Source organism: Oncorhynchus mykiss, chromosome 24 (assembly GCF_013265735.2).
Source record: "Oncorhynchus mykiss isolate Arlee chromosome 24, USDA_OmykA_1.1, whole genome shotgun sequence".
Classification (NCBI taxonomy): domain Eukaryota; kingdom Metazoa; phylum Chordata; class Actinopteri; order Salmoniformes; family Salmonidae; genus Oncorhynchus; species Oncorhynchus mykiss.
Window position 1 is genome coordinate 36541276 of NC_048588.1, and position 19689 is coordinate 36560964.

At 47.4% G+C, this 19689-nt stretch overlaps 1 protein-coding gene across 4 annotated transcripts; it reads left to right on the forward strand.

Annotated features, from left to right (window-relative positions):
- The first annotated feature begins 187 nt into the window (after positions 1-187).
- LOC110503243 (aldehyde dehydrogenase family 3 member A2) lies at positions 188-19461 on the forward strand. Of its 4 annotated transcripts, none has more exons than XM_036961766.1 (12): positions 189-623; positions 1453-1631; positions 2161-2289; positions 3037-3139; positions 3756-3841; positions 4578-4786; positions 5800-5917; positions 6254-6395; positions 6891-7057; positions 7866-7965; positions 13965-14059; positions 19402-19461. In XM_036961766.1, exons 2-12 carry the CDS (start codon positions 1476-1478, stop codon positions 19417-19419), a joined length of 1323 nt encoding a protein of 440 aa, XP_036817661.1. In that variant the 5' UTR covers positions 189-623; positions 1453-1475; the 3' UTR covers positions 19420-19461. The 4 variants fall into 4 exon arrangements, with proteins under 4 accessions (XP_036817658.1, XP_036817661.1, XP_036817660.1 ...); XM_036961764.1 differs by lacking the exon at positions 19402-19461 and having other exon boundaries at positions 328-358; positions 519-623; positions 12904-14086; XM_036961763.1 differs by lacking the exon at positions 19402-19461 and having other exon boundaries at positions 188-623; positions 12904-14086.
- The last annotated feature ends 228 nt before the right edge of the window (positions 19462-19689 follow it).

Here is a 19689-nt window from a genome sequence, read left to right on the forward strand (position 1 = left end):
GCAAGGACAGTCAAAAAATACATTATAGAAACAAGGTTTTGTCTGTCCTAAATCTAGAAGACATTAAAAAACACACACATATATATATATATATATATATGTGTGTGTGTATATATATATATGTGTGTATATATTTTAAACATATTTAATTAACTTCATTAAGAAAATTCTAGGTCATTTTTAGGTCGTTTTCCATAAAGACAAATAATTCCATTAATAGCAAAAATGCAAAAAAAAACCGGCTAATTTGAGTCGGCTACCGTCTGCAGCTAAACGGATACCACCCGTCGCCTCGAGCAATAAATGAACGTCAATCCCACGGTTACGTCAGTGAGGCAGAACTTGGGCAGGACAGAAGGTACGGTATTGTGGCATAATGTAGTTCACCTCCTTGGTAATGAGACATCGATAGCAGCGCATGTTTTCCACACGGTGAATGCCTTTTTATTTTATGCAAGAAGTTTGCGCAGAATAGTAAAGGTTCTGATATCGTTATTTTTTTTTAAACACTCCCGCAGGGTTGAACTTTTCAGCAGTGTATTTTTGGTCCTTCGTTTTTTCCGATTTATGGATGGAATTTATTGACAACAGACAATAATCCTGCGTGCTTCTTTTATTCATGTGTGAGTATTGGAAACGTTGTTTTACATGTTTTTAACGTATTTGATGATGTAGTTAATTAAGCTTATTCAACATACAAAATACTGTTCAGTACTTCTTTATTGTACGGTGAAAGCATCGTAATTCACCATTTCATGATTATTTCAACCGATTTGACAACCAACATGAAATGGACATTATTTCACGCATTTTTAAGTACTATTTTATATTCCACATTTAGGTTGACGGTAGAGAAAACAAACAACTGAATATACCTTTCAAAGTGCTGTTGATCCTGTAGTTACTCTTCTATTGGGGCGGCAGCGTAGCCTAGTGTTTAGAGCGTTGGACTTGTAACCGGAAGGTTGCAAGTTCAAATCCCCGAGCTGACAAGGTACACAGGCAGTTAACCCACTGTTCCTAGGCCGTCATTGAAAATAAGAATTTGTTCTTTACTGACTTGCCTAGTTAAATAAAGGTAAAATTAAATTGCAGACCGTGCATTCTACTTTCGTGCTTTGTCCTCTGTTGAATCCCGCTACATATCAGCTCAAAGTTGATAAGATAATATACTCGTCAAGAACAATACAGTAGACCTACTTCCTATTTGTTCATTTTAAGCACTGCACATTTATTCGATGGTTTGGGATAATTCTCTGCACTTTCTTCACGTGAGTGTATTCATAGGCAAATCTATGATAAACCAATGTACTGTAATTATTCAAAACAATTATATTTCATAAGAAATGTAGTTAAGATACAGTATATAGCCATGTACGATACAAGTATAAGGATGCGCATCGTACATGTACTTTGTGTGTACTTTAGAGTGGCTGTGTGTTTATTGTTCAGGTGTGTGCTGGTGACCGGTTACCATGGAGAAGCAGGCGGTGCAGAGGGCCAGGGAGGCTTTCCTCGCTGGGCGGTCGCGACCCCTGGAGTTCAGAGTTCAGCAGCTCAAGTCTCTCCAGAGGATGATCACAGACAGACAGGGAGAGATCGCCACCGCCCTCAAACAGGACATCAACAGGGTAAGCTTCAAACATACAGTAGTAGTTCATTACATGGAGCTGTGATCAATCAATCAATCAAATCAAATTTATTTTAAATAGCCCTTCGTACATCAGCTGATATCTCAAAGTGCTGTACAGAAACCCAGCCTAAAACCCCAAACAGCAAGCAATGCAGGTGAAGAAGCACGGTGGCTAGGAAAAACTCCCTAGAAAGGCCAAAACCTAGGAAGAAACCTAGAGAGGAACCAGGCTATGTGGGGTGGCCAGTCCTCTGGTAATAGGTAATAGATTGATCGCTTATCATAAAGTCAGATAGTGATAGTCTGAGGTCGATTGTGACACCTTCGATAAAAGCCAATTACATGAGCCTTGTAAGAATATCACAAACTATCACGCCTCTGAACTAGGAATTATGTCTTCCTCAGCAGCTTTTAAAAGTTTATAGTGTTGGGAATAACTGTACAAATACACAGATTTATATATTTTAGATCATTTTGCAAAGATTTTCAGTAAGTTTACTGAATAAACCTCACCTTGCGTTCCACAGAGCCAGTACGACACCCCGCTGTTTGAGTTGATCGGCCTGGAGAATGAGATCAGCCTGGCTGTGTCGAAGCTGGCCCAGTGGGCTGCTCCTCGGCCTGTAGAGAGGAACCTCCTCACCATCTCAGACCAGGTACGCTGTGGAAGACTTATCATTGCACTCCATTAGTCCATTTACACTTAGCTACACTGTTAGAATCCAAGTTATATCTAGAACTTAAAATGGTTCTACCGCTGTCCCCTTTGAATAACCCTTTCAACAGAGGGTTCTGCTTGGAACTCAACAGGGTACTGCTTGGAACTCAACAGGGTTCTACTTGGAACTCAACAGGGTTCTACTTGGAACTCAACAGGGTTCTACTTGGAACTCAAAAGGGTTCTACTTGGAACTCAAAAGGGTTCTGCTTGGAACTCAAAAGGGTTCTACTTGGAATTCAAAAGGGTTCTACTTGGAACTCAAAAAGGTTCTACTTGGAACTCAAAAGGGTTCTACTTGGAACTCAAAAGGGTTCTACTTGGAACTCAAAAGGGTTCTACTTGGAACTCAAAAGGGTTCTGCTTGGAACTCAACAGGGTTCTGCTTGGAACTCAACAGGGTTCTGCTTGGAACTCAAAAGGGTTCTGCTTGGAACTCAAAAGGGTTCTACTTGGAACTCAAAAGGGTTCTACTTGGAACTCAAAAGGGTTCTACTTGGAACTCAAAAGGGTTCTACTTGGAACTCAAAAGGGTTCTACTTGGAACTCAAAAGGGTTATACTTGGAACTCAAAAAGGTTCTACTTGGAACTCAAAATGGTTCTACTTGGAATTCAAAAGGGTTCTACTTGGAACTCAAAAAGGATGAATAAAGTTGAATGTAATGTAATGTACTGTAATTGAAGGCGTACATCCAGCCGGAGCCCCTGGGAGTGGTCCTCATTATCGGGGCCTGGAACTACCCCTGGGCCCTAACCCTGCAGCCCCTGGTCGGGGCTATCGCTGCAGGTACGCCCCAACGACCCCCCCCCCCCTCCCTATTCCTCCTTAGCTGTGTAATCTTCAGCTGCCCCCTCCTCTCCTACTTTTCCCACCACTGTAGTTGTCTTTTATTCAGCGTTGTCTCTCCATCCCTCACTGACACGTACACACAGCATTATCCATCTCCCTAGATGTCTGGCATTCTGCTACCACTGAGTGATGTCATCCCATTCACACACACTGTTAGTGATGTCATCACATTCACACACACACACACACACACACACACACACACACTGTTAGTGATGTCATCACATTCACACACACACACACACACACTGTTAGTGATGTCATCACATTCACACACACACACACACACACTGTTAGTGATGTCATCCATTCACACACACACACACTGTTAGTGACGTCATCCATTCACACACACACACACACTGTTAGTGACGTCATCCATTCACACACACACACACACTGTTAGTGACGTCATCCATCCATTCACACACACACACACACACACACACACACACTGTTAGTGATGTCATCCCATTCACACACTGTTCATTCTCTGTCTGTCTGTCTGTCTCTCTCTGTCTCTCTCTTACTCTCTCCCTCTCTCTCTCTGCAGGCAATGCAGCTGTGGTGAAGCCGTCTGAGCTGAGTGAATACTCAGCTAGTCTCCTCAAAGCTCTGCTCCCACGATATCTGGACCAGGTCCCTATTCTATTCTCCCTTGTCTGCTGTATGAGAATACTGTATGTCACCGTCCCTCAAATGGCACCCCACTCCCTATATAGTGCACTACTTTAGACAAGAACCCTATGGGTCCTGGTCAAAAGTAGTGCACTATATAGGGAATAGGGTGCCATTTGGTATATACATATACATATACTGAGTGTACAAAACATTAGGAACACCTGCTCTTTCCATGACATAGACTGACCAGGTGAAAGCAACTCAATATTCGGAAGGTGTTCGTAATGTTTTGTACACTCAGTTTATGAGAGCAATCTGAGCTGAACTGTTTTTGTCCTGTGACTGTGAGCCAATAGTCAGTGATTTAGCTCCAATATTACAGCATGACCTTTATACTGCGTGTAGTATAGACAAGTCCTCTGTTGCTGTGATGTCATACACACATACTGGCTACATCCATACTGGCTACATCCCGCTTAAAGGGATAGTTCACAGCACGCTTAACGGGATAGTACACAGCACGCTTAAAGGGATAGTACACAGCACGCTTAAAGGGATAGTACACAGCATGCTTAAAGGGATAGTTCACAGCACGCTTAAAGGGATAGTTCACAGCACGCTTAAAGGGATAGTTCACAGCACGCTTAAAGGGATAGTACACAGCATTCTTAATTTGCAAGCATCTTAGCACGCATCTAAGCAGCTTTGGTTCTGGGATGAACTGTCCTGTTAATTAATGTTGGGGTCTTTCCAGGAGCTGTACCCTGTAGTGTGTGGGGGCGTGTCAGAGACTCAGGAGTTGCTGCGTCAGCGTTTCGACCACGTCTTCTACACAGGGAACAGCACTGTGGGTAAACTGGTGATGGAGGCAGCAGCCCGACATCTCACCCCCGTGACCCTGGAGCTAGGAGGGAAGAGCCCCTGTTATATCGATAAGGACGTCGACCTCAGAGTCGCATGCCGGTCAGAAACCTCAATGCAGTTCATAGTAATTACATTTGGTCTGTAATACCTGTGGTCTGTAATACATGTGTTCTGTAATACATGGTGTCAGTAATAGAACAGCCATATTGTTGGTCAAGGTAACAGCCCCCCCACCTGTTGATATCAGCTGGAGATTACATAGTGAGCTAGCTTTAACAGTTAGCATCTTTGATAGGGAGTTTTGTACTAGTTAGCATCTTTGATAGGGAGTTTTGTACTAGTTAGCATCTTTGATAGGGAGTTTTGTACTAGTTAGCATCTTTGATAGGGAGTTTTGTACTAGTTAGCATCTTTGATAAGGAGTTTTGTACTAGTTAGCATCTTTGATAGGGAGTTTTGTACTAGTTAGCATCTTTGATCAGGAGTTTTGTGCTAGTTAGCATCTTTGACTAGCAAAGCAGTTTCAGCTGACGTATATTAGCTTAGCATCGTGGCTAATGTTTTGGCAGTTGGTGATGTAGAAAGTTGAGAAAGATGTGAGGAGCAGGATTTAAGGGTCATAGGGTTGCAAAATTGACAAAACGTTCCCAAAACTCCCAAGGTTTTCCAGAAATCCCTTTCGAGAGATTCCCGGAGTTAGAAGGGAATAAGCAGGAAATATATAACCCCCCACCCAGGATTTCTGGAAAATCAGGGGATTTGGGGATTTTTCCCTCAGAATTGTTTAACCCTAAAGGGTCGTTATATGTAATGAGACAACAGCATGCTTAGCTCCTTTTTACAAATCATCAGAATGCTTGAAACGGAAAAATGTTCAAGGTGCATGTGACAGATGCGATATGTATGTGAAAGATGCAATATGTATGTGAAAGATGCAATATGTATGTGAAAGATGCAATATGTATGTGAAAGATGCAATATGTATGTGACAGATGCGATATGTATGTGACAGATGCGATATGTATGTGAAAGATGCATATTGATTTGATGTCTGTGGTATATTTTTTTCATTTCATTTTTCTCTTCATGTTGGTTTTGTTCATCCCCCGCAGGCGTATCACGTGGGGGAAGTTTGTGAACTGTGGTCAGACGTGCATCGCCCCAGACTACATCCTGTGTGAACCCAGCATCCAGAACAGAGTGGTGGAGGGCATCCGGCAGACACTACTGGTCTCTTACGTCCTCTCTATCTCTACTGTAGCTAGCTAGCAAGGATGCTACGATAGCTCTGTCAATGGATTACTACTACCTTAGCACATTGTATATTAATGTACACAGTATGGTATCAATTCAGATGTTCAATTCAGTCAACTCGGGAAGTGAAAGGAAATGATTAGATTCATAAATAAAACACTTAGTCCATAGTTTTCTATGAGAATCTTCCCAATTCATGAATTTGATTTCAATTCCCTTCCAGAATTGACCCAGACCCTGATTGACTGTAGGTAGCAACCCTTTTACTCTCTAGCTAGCATCTAATCCACACGTTGTTTTCCTTAATCCTAGGAGTTTTATGGGCCCGACCCCAAATCCTCCCCTGACTACGGCCGCATCATCAACCAGCGCCACTTCAACCGCTTGATGACTCTACTGGAGGGCTACACGGCAACAGTAGGGGGGCAGAGTGACTCATCACAGCGCTACATTGGTACGCAGTCTCATTGGGCTCACAGATATTTGGTGACACATTAGTTAGTAGTTGGGCAGACTTGGGTTTCAATATTACTGTATTTCCCCTTGGGTTGCAACATTCCCAGTACCTTTCCCAAAGTTACAAGGTTTTTCAGAAATCTCAAATTGGAGAATTACGTTTTTTTAAATAAAAAAAACAACATTTTTTTTTTGTCATTTAGCAGACGCTCTTATCCAGAGTAGTGAGTGCATACAATTGAATTTGTACTGTTCCCCCGTGACAATCAAACCCACAACCCTGCCGTTGCATGGGACCAAGTGTGGCTCAGTTGGAGGATTCCCTCCCTGCTTCGGCTCTCTTGATTCCAGGAATCTCCCAACTGGGATTGCTCTAACTGGGAATCCTCAAACTAAGAATGTACTAATTGAGAATCTTCCAGCTGGGATTCTTTCTGAAACACTTGAGAACTATGTTGTGTCTGTCAAAAAACTTTGAACCCTGACCCCTCAGCCCCCACGGTGGTGAAGGACGTGCCCCCCCAGGCTAGGCTGATGCAGGAGGAGATCTTCGGCCCTCTGTTGCCCATAGTGACCGTCAGCGACATAGATGACGCCATCCACTTCATCAACGAGAGAGAGAAGCCCCTGGCGCTCTACGTCTTCTCCTCCAACAAGAAGGTAAGGTCTGGAGGGAGCTAGTGAGCAAGCTATGGAGTAAGGCTGAAATCCCCCAAAAACGGGAGGACAAAGTGGAGATTACACCTGCCAAATCCACTCAAATCTCCACAATTTGGGCATAGGATTTAGGGGTTTATTTTGGGATTGCGCATGAGTCACTTTTAGTTGAGTTCCTGCAGAAATGTCGTTTATTTACTGGAAGGAGGTTATCTGTTACTGTGGCAACAACAATTGTCCTTATTTTGGGGTATGTACAGTATGTATTTACATATGATGGGGCTTATAAAAGACATCCCTCTCTCTGTCTCTGTCCATAAGGTGATAAAAGACATCCCTCTCTCTGTCTCTGTCCATAAGGTGATAAAAGACATCCCTCTCTCTGTCTCTGTCATTACGGTGATAAAAGACATCCCTTTCTCTGTCTCTGTCATTACGGTGATAAAAGACATCCCTCTCTCTGTCTCTGTCCATAAGGTGATAAAAGACATCCCTCTCTCTGTCTCTGTCCATAAGGTGATAAAAGACATCCCTCTCTCTGTCTCTGTCATTACGGTGATAAAAGACATCCCTTTCTCTGTCTCTGTCATTACGGTGATAAAAGACATCCCTCTCTCTGTCTCTGTCCATAAGGTGATAAAAGACATCCCTCTCTCTGTCTCTGTTATTACGGTGATAAAAGACATCCCTCTCTCTGTCTCTGTCATTACGGTGATAAAAGACATCCCTCTCTCTGTCTGTCAACAAGGTAATAAAGGACATCCCTCTCTCTGTCTCTGTCTCTGTCTCTGTCTCTGTCTCTGTCCATAAGGTGATAAAGCGAATGCTGGCTGAGACTACCAGTGGCGGGGTGACAGTCAACGACGTTATTATGCACTACACCCTCAACTCTCTGCCCTTTGGGGGTGTAGGTAAGAAAACTGTCTTATAATACTGTTAGGCTTTAGGATACGGCCTAGCCGGACCTCTGGTGAATATACTGTTAGGCTTTAGGATACGGCCTAGCCGGACCTCTGGTGAATATACTGTTAGGCTTTAGGATACGGCCTAGCCGGACCTCTGGTGAATATACTGTTGGTTGGCACGCTAGCCGGACCTCTGGTGAATATACTGTTGGTTGGCACGCTAGCCGGACCTCTGGTGAATATACTGTTGGTTGGCACGCTAGCCGGACCTCTGGTGAATATACTGTTGGTTGGCACGCTAGCCGGACCTCTGGTGAATATACTGTTGGTTGGCACGCTATCCGGACCTCTGGTGAATATACTGTTGGTTGGCACGCTAGCCGGACCTCTGGTGAATATACTGTTGGTTGGCACGCTAGCCGGACCTCTGGTGAATATACTGTTGGTTGGCACTCTAGCCGGACCTCTGGTGAATATACTGTTGGTTGGCACTCTATCCGGACCTCTGGTGAATATACTGTTGGTTGGCACGCTAGCCGGACCTCTGGTGAATATACTGTTGGTCGGCACGCTAGCCGGTATTGGGACGATTTTGGTGAACTGACGGCAGCTGATATGATGGCATGCCACTGCCGGCCCGACCACACATAGCCACTAAAGTAGTCATGCCTACGACAGTCCAATGGTGGCTTGCCTGCAGTAGACAGACTGTGTCTAAATTCACCCTCTGACTGTAGTGAGCAGTAATATGTGTATATACAGTATGTTAGATATATGTCACATAAAACCCGTAACAAAGACTAAGCAATTAACCTATTAAAATGTTTATATGACTCTATAAAGATAATTAAAATATACAAGCAAGCATTAGACAATGAGTTGACATTGACTAACAAGAATGGGTCTGAGAATTGTCTATATCAAAGGCAGATGGTTAATTAACATTGAACAATGAATGGATTAACCTACCAGGCATGAAGCTTAAGTTACAAACATTAACAAGCATTACAAAGGCATTATTCCAACCACATAGATCCTAAAGTTAACTTATAGGACAAAGCATGAACAACGAGACACTCACTAGGCCAGAGGCCTAGAATTGTAGGAAATGAGAATTGATCATACAACCTTCCTCCATGGACTGGATACAGGATAAGAGAGAGAACCAATGCATTTCATTACCTGTAGAACATCTGAAGGTGGAACCTTCTCAACCCAAAACCAACCACCATTGACCAATCAAACAATACCAAGTTTACAGTAACCTAAACACCCCCAGGCCCAACAATCTCCACAGGGTGTCACAGCATCTAAAGGCTGGTGTGATGAGGGGGTGAGGCCGATGTAAATAAGACAGAATTTCTGAGAGGAACATAAACCCCCTTTGAGTAATTCAGAGTTCATCATGTACAGATACAAGTTACCACAGAGATAATCCATATAGAGTCCTCTTTATGAGACAAGTTACCATAGAGATAATCCATATAGAGTCCTCTTTAGGGGACAAGTTACCATAGAGATAATCCATATAGAGTCCTCTTTAGGAGACAAGCTACCACAGAGATAATCCATATAGAGACCTCTTTAGGAGACAAGCTACCACAGAGATAATCCATATGGAGACAAGTTACCACAGAGATCATACACATAGATAGAATCAGAGTTATCCTCAGGTGAACAAGTTTCTGAAAGATACTAGGGACTGAGTTGGTAGCATGTCCTTGGGAATGAGTCGGAGGGTAGAGCGTCCTTGGGACTGAGTCGGAGGGTAGCGCGTCCCTGGGACTGATTTGGAGGGTCGCGCGTCCCTGGGACTGAGTCGGAGGGTCGCGCGTCCCTGGGACTGAGTCGGAGGGTCGCGCGTCCCTGGAACTGAGTCGGAGGGTCGCGCGTCCCTGGGACTGAGTCGGAGGGTCGCGCGTCCCTGGGACTGAGTCGGAGGGTCGCGCGTCCCTGGGACTGAGTCGGAGGGTAGCGCGTCCCTGGTACTGAGTCGGAGGGTAGCGCGTCCCTGGGACTGAGTCGGAGGGTCGCGCGTCCCTGGGACTGAGTCGGAGGGTCGCGCGTCCCTGGGACTGAGTCGGAGGGTCGCGCGTCCCTGGGACTGAGTCGGAGGGTAGCGCGTCCCTGGGACTGAGTCGGAGGGTAGCGCGTCCCTGGGACTGAGTCGGAGGGTAGCGCGTCCCTGGGACTGAGTCGGAGGGTAGCGCGTCCCTGGGACTGAGTCGGAGGGTCGCGCGTCCCTGGGACTGAGTCGGAGGGTCGCGCGTCCCTGGGACTGAGTCGGAGGGTCGCGCGTCCCTGGGACTGAGTCGGAGGGTCGCGCGTCCCTGGGACTGAGTCGGAGGGTCGCGCGTCCCTGGGACTGAGTCGGAGGGTCGCGCGTCCCTGGGACTGAGTCGGAGGGTCGCGCGTCCCTGGGACTGAGTCGTAGGGTCGCGCGTCCCTGGGACTGAGTCGGAGGGTCGCGCGTCCCTGGGACTGAGTCGGAGGGTCGCGCGTCCCTGGGACTGAGTCGGAGGGTCGCGCGTCCCTGGGACTGAGTCGGAGGGTCGCGCGTCCCTGGGACTGAGTCGGAGGGTCGCGCGTCCCTGGGACTGAGTCGGAGGGTCGCGCGTCCCTGGGACTGAGTCGGAGGGTCGCGCGTCCCTGGGACTGAGTCGGAGGGTCGCGCGTCCCTGGGACTGAGTCGGAGGGTCGCGCGTCCCTGGGACTGAGTCGGAGGGTCGCGCGTCCCTGGGACTGAGTCGGAGGGTCGCGCGTCCCTGGGACTGAGTCGGAGGGTAGCGCGTCCCTGGGACTGAGTCGGAGGGTAGCGCGTCCCTGGGACTGAGTCGGAGGGTAGCGCGTCCCTGGGACTGAGTCGGAGGTTAATTCGTCCTTGGGACTGAGTCGGAGGGTAGCGTGTCCTTGGGACTGAGTTGAAGGGTAGCACACCTTTGGGACTGAGTTGGAGGTTAATTCGTCCTTGGGACTGAGTTGGAGGGTAGCGTGTCCTTGGGACTGAGTTGAAGGGTAGCACACCTTTGGGACTGAGTTGGAGGTTAATTCGTCCTTGGGACTGAGTTGGAGGGTAGCGGGTCCTTGGGACTGAGTTGAAGGGTAGCACACCTTTGGGACTGAGTTGGAGGTTAATTCGTCCTTGCGACTGAGTTGAAGGGTAGCACACCTTTGGGACTGAGTTGGAGGTTAATTCGTCCTTGCGACTGAGTTGGAGGGTAGCGCGTCCTTGGGACTGAGTTAGAGGGTAGCGCGTCCTTGGGACTGAGTTAGAGGGTAGCGTGTCCTTGGGACTGAGTTGAAGGGTAGCACACCTTTGGGACTGAGTTGGAGGTTACTTCGTCCTTGCGACTGAGTTGGAGGGTAGCGTGTCCTTGGGACTGAGTTGAAGGGTAGCACACCTTTGGGACTGAGTTGGAGGTTAATTCGTCCTTGGGACTGAGTTGGAGGGTAGCGTGTCCTTGGGACTGAGTTGGAGGGTAGCGTGTCCTTGGGACTGAGTTGAAGGGTAGCACACCTTTGGGACTGAGTTGGAGGTTAATTCGTCCTTGCGACTGAGTTGAAGGGTAAGCACACCTTTGGGACTGAGTTGGAGGTTAATTCGTCCTTGGGACTGAGTTGGAGGGTAGCGTGTCCTTGGGACTGAGTTGAAGGGTAGCACACCTTTGGGACTGAGTTGGAGGTTACTTCGTCCTTGCGACTGAGTTGGAGGGTAGCGCGTCCTTGGGACTGAGTTGGAGGGTAGCGTGTCCTTGGGACTGAGTTGAAGGGTAGCACACCTTTGGGACTGAGTTGGAGGTTAATTCGTCCTTGCGACTGAGTTGAAGGGTAGCACACCTTTGGGACTGAGTTGGAGGTTAATTCGTTCTTGCGACTGAGTTGGAGGGTAGCGCGTCCTTGGGACTGAGTTAGAGGGTAGCGTGTCCTTGGGACTGAGTTGAAGGGTAGCACACCTTTGGGACTGAGTTGGAGGTTACTTCGTCCTTGCGACTGAGTTGGAGGGTAGCGCGTCCTTGGGACTTAGTTGAAGGGTAGCACACCTTTGGGACTGAGTTGGAGGTTAATTTGTCCTTGCGACTGAGTTGAAGGGTAGCACACCTTTGGGACTGAGTTGGAGGTTACTTCGTCCTTGCGACTGAGTTGGAGGGTAGCGTGTCCTTGGGACTTAGTTGAAGGGTAGCACACCTTTGGGACTGAGTTGGAGGTTAATTTGTCCTTGCGACTGAGTTGAAGGGTAGCACACCTTTGGGACTGAGTTGGAGGTTAATTCGTCCTTGGGATTGAGTTGGAGGGTAGCGTGTCCTTGGGACTGAGTTGAAGGGTAGCACACCTTTGGGACTGAGTTGGAGGTTAATTCGTCCTTGGGACTGAGTTGAAAGGTAGCGTGTCCTTGGGACTGAGTTGAAGGGTAGCACACCTTTGGGACTGAGTTGGAGGTTAATTCGTCCTTGGGACTGAGTTCGAGGGTAGCGTGTCCTTGGGACTGAGTTGAAGGGTAGCACACCTTTGGGACTGAGTTGGAGGTTAATTCGTCCTTGCGACTGAGTTGGAGGGTAGCGCGTCCTTGGGACTGAGTTGGAGGGTAGCGTGTCCTTGGGACTGAGTTGAAGGGTAGCACACCTTTGGGACTGAGTTGGAGGTTACTTCGTCCTTGCGACTGAGTTGGAGGGTAGCGCGTCCTTGGGACTGAGTTGGAGGGTAGCGTGTCCTTGGGACTGAGTTGAAGGGTAGCACACCTTTGGGACTGAGTTGGAGGTTAATTCGTCCTTGCGACTGAGTTGGAGGGTAGCGTGTCCTTGGGACTGAGTTGGAGAGTAGTGCTTCCTTGGGACTGTTGGAGAAGTGCTGCTAGTGCGTCATGCAGCTAACATCTAATCCTTAACAAGTCCCATGACCCTTTGACCCCTCATCTGACCCTAGCCCTGTGACCTCTGAACCCCACAGGTCAGAGTGGAACAGGAAGGTATCATGGAAAGCACACCTTTGACCAATTCAGCCATCATCGGGCGTGTCTGGTCAAGTCCCTGGGCATGGAGGAGGTCAACATCGTGCGGTACCCACCCCAGAACCGCCAGAAGGCTCGCAGGGTCAGGCTGGCCATGAGGACCCCACTGGTCGACTTCTCTTGGAAAACCTACATCTGGGCCGTGACGGCCACCGTCTTTGCTTTCGGTCTCTTTGTCACCTTGACTGCCATCCTGCTAATTGCTGGTGGCTTGAACTGCACCTGTTGGAGACTTTGGCAAATCTGGCGCTAGCTAGTCTTTACCTGTATTGGCCGACGTACATTCAACGAAAGACATGTCCCTGTGCCTGTGTCTGGTTCCCCTGGCTTTAGAATAATGTCTAATGTCTTTGTGTGTCCGACACTGTAACTAAACTCACAACCCTGGTGGTGTAAGCCCCTCCTGACTGTTGTTAGCGGTGTCAGCTTGCCATCACTGATCCTCTGTAATGACGACGAGCCACTGATTTTGCCCATGGCGAGCTGCTGTTTGCTTGCTAGATGTGTTTTTTTCTCATCTTCCGTTTTAATCTATAATTTCATTCAAATCTAACAGCCATTCTATGATTTATCTGTTTGTTCAAAGATTGTCAAAGAACTGAAAAATTTGATCTGTCTTTTATTGGAAAGGGGATGCCTAATCAGTTGCACAACTGAATGCATTCAACCAAAATGTGTCTTCCGCATTTAACCCCCAACCCCTCTGAATCAGAGAGCCACCTGACTGCTTTCACATATATCCTAACAATAATAGAAAAGGTTTGCTGGAATGGAAAGCGGTATACAGTAGCCAACATATGGAATCCTTGAATTTGGACTATGGTTGAAAAATTCCAGCAACTTTACCAAATGTTCCAGGTTTGCCCAAAATCCTGGTTGGAAGATTCCTAGATTTCTTGTTCAGTCCCTCCTGATTCCGAGAATCTTCCAACAGGGATTTCTGGTAACCCTGGGAAACTTGAACATCATAACGTCTAACATCTCTAACCCCATTCCACAGGTCAGAGTGGAACAGGAAGGTATCATGGAAAGCACACCTTTGACCAGTTCAGCCATCATCGGGCGTGTCTGGTCAAGTCCCTGGGCATGGAGGAGGTCCACATGGTGCGGTACCCACCCCAGAACCACCAGAAGGTTCGCAGGGTCAGGCTGGCCATGAGGACCCCACTGGTCGACTTCTCCAAGGGCACCTACATCTGGGCCGTCACGGCGTCCATTGTGGCTCTGGGACTCCTGATCGCCCTGACTGTGATTCTAATACTAGCGGCCGGTGTAAACTGCACCTGTTTGTGATTGATGGATAGACACAGTGAAGTTAAGGTTGCACATTTTGGTAACTTCCCCAAAATCTACCGGTATTCCAGGAATCCTTATTGGAGGATTTCGGATTTCCTGCTTCTTCCCTTATGATTCCGGGAATCTTCCTACCTTTCTCAGGAAAACCTGGTAATTTTGGGAAAGAGTAGAGATACCATGGACTGTGGTATTAACACATTAATGTTAAGTCATTATGTGATTATTGTTGCATCCTATCTCTCCCCTCTCTCCCCTCTCTCTCCTCTCTCCCCTCTCTCTCCTCTCTCCCCTCTCTCTCTCCTCTCTCCCCTCTCTCTCCTTCTCTCTGTTCTCTCTCTCTCTCCTTCTCTCTGTCCTCTCTCTCGTTCTCTCTCTCTCTCTCCTTCTCTCTCCTTCTCTCTCGTTCTCTCTCTCTCTCTCTGTTCTCTCTCTCCTTCTCTCTGCCCTCTCTCCTCTCTCCCCTCTCTCTCCTTCTCTCTCCCCTCTCTCTCCTTCTCTCTGTCCTCTCTCTCGTTCTCTCTGTCCTCTCTCTCCTTCTCTCTGTCCTCTCTCCTTCTCTCCCCTCTCTCTCCTCTCCTCTGTCCTCTTTCTCATTCTCTCCCCTCTCTCCTCTCTCCTTCTCTCCCCTCTCTCTCCTCTCTCCTATATCTCTCCCCTCTCTCCTCTCCTCTTTCCTCTCTCTCCTCTCCTCTGTCCTCTCTCTCCTCTCCGTTCTCTCTCATCTATCGCTCCCCTCTGTCCCCTCTCTCCTTTTCTCTGTTCTCTCTCCTATATCCCTCCCCTATCTCCTTGTCTCTGTCCTCTCTCCTCTCTCTCCATCACCCTCCTGAAGTTGTTGTGTGTCTCTACAGTAGACATAGACCTGAAGTTGTTGTGTGTCTCTACAGTAGACATAGACCTGAAGTTGTTGTGTGTCTCTACAGTAGACATAGACCTGAAGTGGTTGTTGTGTGTGTCTGTACAGCAGACATACAGTGCATTCAGAATGTTTCAGACTACTTAACTTTTTCCACATTTTGTTACGTTACAGCCTTATTCTAAAATGTGTTACATTTTCCCTCATCAATCTACACACAATACCCCATAACAACAAAGCAAAAACTGGTTTTTAATTTGTTACAAATGTATAAAAAAACAACTGAAATATGACATTTACATAAGTATTCAGACCCTTTACTCAGTACTTTGTTGAAGCACCTTTGGCAGCGATTACAGCCTCGAGTCTTCTTGGATATGACTCTACAAGTTTGGCACACCTGTATTTGGGGAGTTTCTCCCATTCTTCTCTGCAGATCCTCTCAATCTCTGTCAGGTTGGATGGGGAGCGTCGCTGCACAGCTATTTTCAGGTCTCTCCAGAGATGTTCGATCGGGTTCAAGTCCGGGCTCTGGCTGGGCCACTCAAGGACATTCAGAGACTTGTCCCGAAGCTACTCCTGCGTTCTCTTGGCTGTGTGCTTAGGGTTGTTGTCCTGTTGGACGGTGAACCTTCACCCCAGTCTGAGGTCCTGAGTGCTCTGGAGCAGGTTTTCATCAAGGATCTCTCTGTGCTTTGCTCTACATTCAGTTTTCCCTCGATCTCTCAGTTCCTGCTGCTGAAAAACATCCCCACAGCATGATGCCGCCACCACCATGCTTCACCGTAGGTATTGTGCCAGGTTTCCTCCTGTGACGTTTGGCATTCAGGCCAAATTCAGGCTAAAGAGTTCAATGTTGGTTTCCTCAGACCAAATAATCTAGTTTCTCATGGTCTGAGTGTCCTTTAGGTGCCTTTTGACAAACTCCAAGCGGGCTGTCATGTGCCTTTTACTGAGGAGTGGCTTCCATCTGGCCACTCTACCATAAAGGCCTGATTGGTGGAGTGCTGTCAGAGTGAACCAAGGCCCTTCTCCCCCGATTGTTGAGTTTGGCCGGGCGACCAGCTCTAGGAAGAGTCTTGGTGGTTCCAAACTTCTTCCATTTAAGAATGATGGGAGGCCACTGTGTTCCTGGGGACCTTCAATGCTGCAGAAATGTTTTGGTACCTTTCCCCAGATCCGTGCCTCGACTCCTGTCTCGGAGCTCTACGGACAACTCCATCGACCTCTTGGCTTGGTTTTTGCTCTGACATGCACTGTCAACTGTGGGACCTTATATAGACAGGTGTGTGCCTTTCCAAATCATGTCCAAATCAATTGAATTTACCACAGGTGGACTCCAATCAAGTTGTAGAAACATCTCAAGGATGATCAATGGAAACAGGATGCTCAGCTGAGCTACATTTCGAGTCTCATAACAAAGGGTCTGAATACTTATGGTATTTCTGTGTTTTATTTTTAATACATTTGCAAAAAATTTTGTAAAAACCTGCTTTTGTGATGTCATTATGGGCTATTGTGTGTAGATTGATGAGGGGGGGGGATCATTTAATTCCATTTTAGAACAAGGCTGTAATGTAACAAAATGTGGGAAAAGTGAAGGGGTCTGAATACTTTCCGAGTTAGGGTTAGGGTTGCACATTCTGGTAACTTTCCCCCCAAATTCCCCGAAGTCTTCCTGAAATCCCTTCTGGAGGATTTCTGATTTCTTGCTTCTTCCATTTTGATTCCGGGAATCTTCCTACCGGAAATATTCCTACCTTTCTCAGGAAAAACTGGTAATTTTGGGAAAGAGTAGAGACACCAATGCATTATTGTCAAGGTATTATGTGAGTTTCTTTAGTCTGTACCTTCCATGTCTTCATTTTTAAAAATGACTTCTGTTGTATGAATTTGTATAAAATTAATGTTTTACATTTTTTTTTACGACATTATATAATACTATTCATGAAGTTCTCTCACTTAACTACAGTTACAAAGATGAAGTAGGCTAATCAATAAACTACTGTATGGAAAACCAGGTTTTTAGAGCAAAGTAGGCCTTAATGTTCCGCACACATAAAACGTTGACGCATATGCCCCAGTGTTAGAGAAATGTTGTTGCCTCTTTCCTTTTAAAGTGGATGGTGGATGGTGGTGGTAGTAAGAGGGGTAAAATGGCTGCTCGTAAAATGCAACGGTCATCTGTTGTTTTTTAATTCTCCTGCTGCACCTGGAAACCCTATCTGGTTCGTACAATAACGTCAATTCAATGTAATTCAATGTGCCTTTTGTGTCGTCTCCAGATACACTCATATGACACACTATTCCCGATTCAGTACACTACTTTTGAACAGCGCCCATAGAGCTCTAGTCAAAAGTAGTGCACTACATATACTGAAAATAGCATACCATTTGGGACAGACATACCATACGATATAGACTGAGTGTACAAAACATTAGGAACACCTGCTCTTTCCATGACACAGACTGACCAGGTGAATCCAGGTGAAAACTATGACACCTTATTGATGTCACTTGTTAAATCCACTTCAAATCAGTGTAGATGAAGGGGAGGAGACCTGGTTAAAGAAGGATTTTTAAGTCTTGAGATAATTGAGACATGGATTGTGTGTGGGTGCCATTCAGAGGGCGGAATGGGCAGGACAAAAGATTTAAGTGCCTTTGAGCAGAGAATGGTAGTAGGTGCCAAGCACACCGGTTTGTGTCAAGAACTGCAACGTTGCTAGGCTTTTCTTTGGGACTGAGCTGGAGGGTAGCGTGTCCTTGGGACTGAGTTGGAGGGTAGCGTGTCCTTGGGACTGAGTTGGAGGGTAGCGTGTCCTTGGGACTGAGTTGGAGGGTAGCGTGTCCTTGGGACTGAGTTGGAGGGTAGCGTGTCCTTGGGACTGAGTTGGAGGGCAGCGTGTCCTTGGGACTGAGTTGGAGGGTAGCGTGTCTTTGGGACTGAGTTGGAGGGTAGCGTGTCTTTGGGACTGAGTTGGAGGGTAGCGTGTCTTTGGGACTGAGTTGGAGGGTAGCGTGTCTTTGGGACTGAGTTGTAGGGTTGAGTAGCAAGTCCTTGGGACTGAGTTGGAGGGTAGCGTGTCTTTGGGACTGAGTTGGAGGGTAGCGTGTCCTTGGGACTGAGTTGGAGGGTAGCGTGTCCTTGGGACTGAGTTGGAGGGTAGCGTGTCCTTGGGACTGAGTTGGAGGGTAGCGTGTCTTTGGGACTGAGTTGGAGGGTAGCGTGTCCTTGGGACTGAGTTGGAGGGTAGCGTGTCCTTGGGACTGAGTTGGAGGGTAGCGTGTCCTTGGGACTGAGTTGGAGGGCAGCGTGTCCTTGGGACTAAGTTGGAGGGCAGCGTGTCCTTGGGACTGAGTTGGAGGGCAGCGTGTCTTTGGGACTGAGTTGGAGGGTAGCGTGTCTTTGGGACTGAGTTGGAGGGTAGCGTGTCTTTGGGACTGAGTTGGAGGGTAGCGTGTCTTTGGGACTGAGTTGGAGGGTAGCGTGTCTTTGGGACTGAGTTGGAGGGTAGCGTGTCTTTGGGACTGAGTTGGAGGGTAGCGTGTCCTTGGGACTGAGTTGGAGGGTAGCGTGTCTTTGGGACTGAGTTGGAGGGTAGCGTGTCCTTGGGACTGAGTTGGAGGGTAGCGTGTCCTTGGGACTGAGTTGGAGGGTTGCCTGTCCTTGGGACTGAGTTGGAGGGTAGCGTGTCCTTGGGACTGAGTTGGAGGGTAGCGTGTCCTTGGGACTGAGTTGGAGGGTAGCGTGTCCTTGGGACTGAGTTGGAGGGTAGCGTGTCCTTGGGACTGAGTTGGAGGGTAGCGTGTCTTTGGGACTGAGTTGGAGGGTAGCGTGTCTTTGGGACTGAGTTGGAGGGTAGCGTGTCTTGGGGACTGAGTTGGAGGGTAGCGTGTCCTTTGGACTGAGTTGAAGCGTTGCGTGACCTTGGGACTGAGTTGAAGGGTAGCGTGACCTTGGGACTGAGTTGGAGGGTAGCTTGTCCTTGGGGCTGAGTTGAAGCGTTACGTGACCTTGGGACTGAGTTGAAAGGTAGCGTGACCTTGGGAGTTGGAGAAGTGCTGCTAGACCATCATGCAGCTAACATAATAATAAATATTATTAATATTAATAAACATAATCCTTAACAACGAGTCACCTTTGACCCCTCATCTGACCCTAGCCCTGCGACCTGTGAAACCCATAGGTCAGAGTGGAACAGGCAGGTATCATGGGAAGCACACCTTTGACCAGTTCAGCCATCTTCGGGCGTGTCTGGTCAAGTCCCTGGGCATGGAGGAGGTCCACATGGCGGGGTAAGAAGGATTTTTAAGCCTTGAGATAATTGAGACATGGATTGTGTATTTGTGCCATTCAGAGGGTGAATGGGCAAGACAACATATTTAAGTGTCTTTGAACGGAGAATGGTAGTAGATGCCAGACGCACCGGTTTGTGTCAAGAACTGCAACGTCGCTAGGTTTTTCACGCTCAACAGTTTCCTGTTTGTATCAAGAATGGACCCCCCCCCCCCCCCCCCCCACCCCAAACATCCAGCCAACTTGACACAACTGTGGGAAGGATTGGAGTCA

What these genes read in the sequence shown, in the direction of transcription:
- LOC110503243 (XM_036961763.1), top strand. Translation starts at nt 1,476, where the DNA reads ATGGAGAAGCAGGCGGTGCAGAGGGCCAGGGAGGCTTTCCTCGCTGGG. An exon ending in TCAAACAGGACATCAACAGG is followed by an intron (nt 1,632 to 2,160) that starts GTAAGCTTCAAA and finishes TGCGTTCCACAG; the next exon opens with AGCCAGTACGACACCCCGCT. An exon ending in GCATCCGGCAGACACTACTG is followed by an intron (nt 5,918 to 6,253) that starts GTCTCTTACGTC and finishes CCTTAATCCTAG; the next exon opens with GAGTTTTATGGGCCCGACCC.